This window comes from Carassius auratus, unplaced genomic scaffold (genome assembly GCF_003368295.1).
Source record: "Carassius auratus strain Wakin unplaced genomic scaffold, ASM336829v1 scaf_tig00215387, whole genome shotgun sequence".
Classification (NCBI taxonomy): domain Eukaryota; kingdom Metazoa; phylum Chordata; class Actinopteri; order Cypriniformes; family Cyprinidae; genus Carassius; species Carassius auratus.
Window position 1 is genome coordinate 1,973 of NW_020528059.1, and position 6,160 is coordinate 8,132.

The 6,160-nt window shown below is 36.7% G+C and overlaps 1 protein-coding gene and 1 long non-coding RNA gene across 7 annotated transcripts; one reads left to right on the forward strand and one right to left on the reverse strand.

The window, feature by feature from the left end:
- Positions 1 to 299: 299 nt before the first annotated feature.
- On the forward strand, positions 300 to 4,282 carry LOC113094469 (uncharacterized). 6 transcript variants are annotated; one of them, XM_026260082.1, is made up of 5 exons: positions 300 to 380; positions 1,433 to 1,454; positions 1,577 to 2,009; positions 2,169 to 2,378; positions 3,737 to 4,282. In XM_026260082.1, the coding sequence occupies exons 3-5, from the start codon at positions 1,578 to 1,580 to the stop codon at positions 3,950 to 3,952; spliced, it is 858 nt and encodes a 285-aa protein (XP_026115867.1). In that variant the 5' UTR covers positions 300 to 380; positions 1,433 to 1,454; position 1,577; the 3' UTR covers positions 3,953 to 4,282. The 6 variants fall into 6 exon arrangements, with proteins under 6 accessions (XP_026115867.1, XP_026115866.1, XP_026115865.1 ...); XM_026260081.1 differs by having other exon boundaries at positions 306 to 380; positions 1,430 to 1,454; XM_026260080.1 differs by having other exon boundaries at positions 363 to 380; positions 1,433 to 2,009.
- An 806-nt stretch (positions 4,283 to 5,088) lies between these two features.
- LOC113094471 (uncharacterized) lies at positions 5,089 to 5,785 on the reverse strand. The gene is made up of 2 exons (XR_003288102.1): positions 5,442 to 5,785; positions 5,089 to 5,239 (listed from the first exon to the last, which is right to left on the reverse strand). It is a non-coding gene; the product is annotated as an uncharacterized LOC113094471 (long non-coding RNA).
- Positions 5,786 to 6,160: the final 375 nt, after the last annotated feature.

Below are 6,160 nucleotides of genomic sequence, written 5' to 3' on the forward strand. Positions count from 1 at the left end.
ACCGCGGATTTCTGATATAGGCCTAAATCAAATTAGCGAAAGATATATTGTGACATTTAAAAATGAGAAACATGTCAACTTTAGAGATTCTTCCTCGGAAATTCAAATCCCCATCACTTAATTGTATTTATTTATTTTCCCCCTCCTCCGGGAAATATAACAAGGCATGATGATATAAAGAAACAATTTAAATAAACTATTCGCAAAAAAATGCGAATGTATTTTTTAATTGTTAAGACTTAAATTATTACTCGCGTGCAATGACCGCGAAAAAAAAACAGAGTTTATAAAGCGGTGTCCGTGACCGGAGCGCACGCATAGCCCGACTCCATTCAGACAGAAGAAGAGCAGTGGATAAGAAGACAGACAATTTTCCTAAGGTAAGTACTTTTACCCAACCAATTTATTTAAATGACTTTTAAAATGTATAATAATCACACTACAAATATCAATTTAATATTATATAGAAAGAAAATACAATAATACCCTATAATAATTATACCCTAAACAAATCCCGATCTGAGGGAACAGTTTTTTTCCCCCAGAGTTATTTTAACATCAAAAATAAAATAAAATTTTTTTTTTAAGTTTTTAAAATATTTTTCCATATAGCCTATAGATAAAAAATAACGAAAACGGACAGTTTTTTCTAGTAAATGTATCTCAAAGCTACATTGTAAATGTATTACATTTACTGTACGACCAATAATGTCCGTTATTTCCGTTACATATGAATGACGCCATTTGTGCTAAGGGAGCAGCGCTCAATCCATAGAATGTATAGGTTCAAATTGCAAGTGCGCGAGCCCCGCTCTCTCAGACGTGCTGAGAGAGAACCAGCCACTGCGCTACCATTGGGCCCGGGTGGGTTCGGGCCCACCCATTTTGGCCCAGGCCTATGAGCGGTGAATATTTTCATTCTAGTGGTTCATCCAATAAGCAGTCCGAGGAAAGCTTTGAGTGAAAGTGTCCAATTAAATGAATCACGTTGGCGGACGAAATGTAATGTGCCGCAGAAAAAGCACTGGAACGGAGATAAAGGGAAACCCGTTTTTTTTTTAACTATAACTATTATAGTTAATTAAAAATGAGCGTATTCATTAAATTAATTTCTCACGACAACTTTATTAATAAATAATTATATTTATGTAAAATATTTGTTCATATTTCTGGCTCATGAGCACTTTTTATTTTGATTAATTAATCACAAACTCATTAACATATTTGGCCTAAATGTCAAATATTTCTCATATTTCAGGCTCATGAGCCCCCTTTCCTTTGATTAAAATGTATAATATTATCCCTGATGAAAAACTAAATATTTAAAGTTTTGAAAAAATGTATATATTAAACATTTATACAAACATATGCAATATCTGATTCATATTCAGTAATGTTTTGTATTTCTCTTTGCTTTGTTTGTCATCAGCAGCTAAACCCCCCCTCAAAACATCGTAAGTATATTTTTTGGTTGACTTTAAGACATCTTCTCAGTATTTATGTTTAGAGATAGTAATAATAGTAAATTGTATTTTTTTATGCTACTAAGATATTACTTCCTTTTTCTTACCATCAGAATGGCGCATCCATATTCCACCCCTCAAAAGCTGGCGCTAAAATGTATACAGACACGTCTAATACAAAAAGCTGGCTCATTTGTCCGCCGAGGGTTTAAAATTACCATTGACACACAGCACACATCAACAGTCTGTGCCCTCACAGATGGTAGTAGGGCCATTTACCACAAAAAAAATGGCTCGTATCCTGAATTTGAGGAGGGGGCATCGTATATTTTAAAAAATTGCACATTGTCCGACAGACATGGGAGGCTCTGTCTTCTTGTGGGAAGATCCACATTAAAGTTTAGAACAGCTCCATTAAAAATTTCTGAGGAGGCAGAGAGAGCTGCAGTGGAATTAATCCATCCACCATCCTATTCTGCCACTGGTGAGGAGGAGGATCTGTTTTCCAGGAGTGGATATCTCAGCCTCCTAGGAAAAGTTGAAAAAGTGAGCTAGCTATCTATATAAACTCATTCAGACTCTATCTATCTATCTATCTATATCTGTCTTTCTTCTGACTGTTTCTATCTATCTATCTATCTATCTATCTATCTATCTATCTATCTATCACACTTTTAACATCGCTAGTCATTTTAAATTTTGCAGATCCAGAAAGTAAGGATGACAATGTCAGACATCCCAGTCTTGGACCTCAAAATGAAGTGCGGCGAAAGGCTCCTTGATGTGTCCCTGTGGAGGGATGAAGCACTCAGTGAACTCCATGAGGGAGACAATGTGCACATCAGCCATATGCGTGCCACCATTTTGGCAAGTGGCAATGCAAAACTTCAGTCATCGAACTATACTACCATTAAGGTACTTATGATTATATACTCCACATTACACAGTAGAGCTATCGTGAATTTCTGTCTAATAATTAGTACACACACACTCACTGGCACTTGCTCACTAGCGCATACACGCACATGCACGCACGCACTCCCTCTCTAGTGCACGCACTCACACAAAGACACAGACACTCACTCACCAGTGCAAACACACACTTACTCACTAGCGCACACACATACACTCCCTCACTAGCAGGCACACACACACTCACTCACTCGCTCTTGCTCACTAGCGCACACACATATACTCACTCGCTAGCACACACACACACACACACATACATACACACACTAGTGCACACAGACACACACACATTCACTCACCAGTGCAAACACACACTTACTCACTAGCGCACACACATACACTCCCTCACTAGCAGGCACACACACACTCACTCACTCTTGCTCACTAGCGCACACACATATACTCACTTGCTAGCACACACACACACACACATACATACACACACTAGTGCACACAGACACACACACATTCACTCACCAGTGCAAACACACACTTACTCACTAGCGCACACACATACACTCCCTCACTAGCAGGCACACACACACTCACTCACTCACTCTTGCTCACTAGCGCACACACATATACTCACTTGCTAGCACACACATACACACACATACATACACACACACTAGTGCACACAGACACACACACATTCACTCACCAGTGCAAACACACACTTACTCACTAGCGCACACACATACACTCCCTCACTAGCAGGCACACACACACTCACTCACTCACTCTTGCTCACTAGCGCACACACATGTACTCACTTGCTAGCACACACACACACATACATACACACACACACTAGTGCACACAGACACACACACATTCACTCACCAGTGCTCACGAGTAAACGATAGTAAACAATCTCAGCATCTTTGCGGAAAAAGTGAGGAACAAACTGATCTCTGCTTCATTACAGTTTGCACATATTTTTTTGTCATGAACGTTGATCTTCCCTCAAAACAGCCGGTAAAAGAGTCGTGCGATAACCTGCGTCATCACTAAGACACGGCATTAAATCTGGCTTTTGTTCACACAGCGCTCGTCCCTGGATTGAACACGGCAATGTTACTAGGTCCCTGACCCGGGTTCAATGCCAGAATCAATCCCGGGACGTGTTTGCTTTCACACATAAGGCGACCCGGCAATGTTCCGGCAATTTGCCAGGTCCGACGTGCAGTGTGAAAGGGGCTTTACTCACACTCACTAGCATGTGCACACACAAACACACAGTGAAATACAAACAGTCAATTAAATTAAAAGGTTTTTAATGTTTTATGTTTTTTTTTCAGATCGAGGAGGTTGAACCTGTCGAACAGGAAGTTGAAGTTGTGGGAGTGACTGAAATTGATGACAACTGCCACCTACTTACTGCGGATGATGAAATCTTTGTTGTGCCTTCTGAACATTATTGTGGCAGCATTGATGACCTAATCATGGAGTTGCCCATGAAAATTATTGTAAATCATGTTAATAAACGAGTAGTTAGCGTACAAACAGTAAACTAATCAGTAATCAGTTCAGCGAATCAGTTTTATTGTAGTCATAGCTTTATAGACTAATCAGTAATCAGTTCAGCGAATCAGTTTTATTGTAGTCACAGCTTTATAGACTAATCAGTAATCAGTTCAGCGAATCAGTTTTATTGTAGTCATAGCTTTATAGACTAATCAGTAATCAGTTCAGCGAATCAGTTTTATTGTAGTCACAGCTTTATAGACTAATCAGTAATCAGTTCAGCGAATCAGTTTTATTGTAGTCATAGCTTTATAGACTAATCAGTAATCAGTTAAGCGAATCAGTTTTATTGTATTTTATTTTTTTTGTAGTTATATATATATATATATATATATATATATATATATATATATATATATACACTTTTGCATAATAGTAAAAAAATATTTTACACTATTAGTTATTTGTGCTTATGCTAATGCAAATTAATGTTAAATAAATTTGTTCTTGTTCAAATTTATTGCAATTGTTTAAACACTTTATTGCACAATCACTTAGGCTGTGTCTGTATTTATACCTCACTATCACACAGATGAATTCACAAACACAAATCTTAATTAGTAATGCTTTTTAGAAATCTTATGATCACCAAGGCTGCAATAATTTTAAAATTGAAAACCTTATGCACAAATGCTATTTTGGGGATTTCCGCTTGGCATTTTTCCTACCTAAATTCAAAAGCTTCCCATACCCACACCCACATGCAGTGGTGTACATACAAAAGTTTGGTATCATTTTACAGGAAATCTTTTGAAATTACATTAAACAGTTGAAATTGATGAAAATGATCTTATATGTTGTAGCTCAATTGGTAGAGCACTGCGCTATCCAAATTTGAAGTGTCCCCATACCCACATACATTGGAATAAATACAATCTTTATATCATTTGACAGAAAACACTTTGAAGTTACATAAAAAGCTGTTTGCGACAAATATTCTTATGTTGTTTTTCACATGATGAAAAACCTCAACACAATGCACTTTTGTGTGTGTGTGTGTGTGTGTGTGTGTTCTAATCACTGTCTTTAAAAGTGGATAACTGGTACTGCAAACTGCATTAAATTATAAAATATATCTCATCTATCACAATCTAAAATAAAATCCACAATCTCCAGCTTTATATCATTTCATTTATGTGCATTCTGTATAGGTATACTGATTGAGAGCATCTGACCTCAGCATCATCTGTATCCCTGTATCTCTCCAGCCTCTCTCTCATCCGTCTGTGTGTTTGGTCGCGTGCGTGCTAATCCACTAGCCGGAGTTGCTACATGGCCTTCAGAGAGTCAAACAAACAAATATACGTTCATCCACATAGCACTGTAATAATCCATATGTATTTACTGTATATTTCCTCAGATGCATCATGTACTGTACTTTTCTGTCAATAAACAGTTTATCAGTATGCTAGCTGTGCTTTTACGTTTCAAAATAAAGATAAAAATATATAAAAGTAACTAACACGTTTATAGCCTCACCAGACGTGTCCTGTACTCTCCATGGCGCCGGTGCTCATCGGACCATAACTTGTAATATAATTATTATTTAATTGATATTCTCCGAGACGTGTATGCTCAAACCTTTCCGCATGCGAGTTTTGCATACAATCAGCCGAAAACTCCAAATCCCAGCGTGCATCGCGGTCCCGGTGTCATTTCTCAGGACCCAGAGTGATCCCATTGGCTCAACGAACAATTAATGGGTATTATTTTTAGCGCCTGATTACAATTCCTGCAAAATCGTTTATAATTGTTGTTGTTTGAACTGTGCTATAATGACCATTAATGTCTTTTAAATTACATGTTTTATAGGCTAATATATAGCCGACGCTATAGGTTGTGAAATCAAACATTTTATGTTTTTTTTAAATAAAGTATGTCAGTATGCCCATTATATTTATACCATTAAGTATAGAAAGTGAATAATCGTTGTTTGTGCACTGAAAGTAACTAAAAATACAGCTAAATAGTTTATAATTGTTATATAAGTATAACTTTCAATTATAATATAATAATTATATTAATAAACAGATTTTTTTACATATAAATGTTCAAAAAATATGCACAAAATCAATGTAAGACATTTATACATTTTTCAAAATACATAACATTTCAAAAAATCTTTACAGAAAGACATACCTATGGTTTTAATAGTTGGTGATAAATGCTTTAGTCTTCATACATACAGCAAGCAAGCC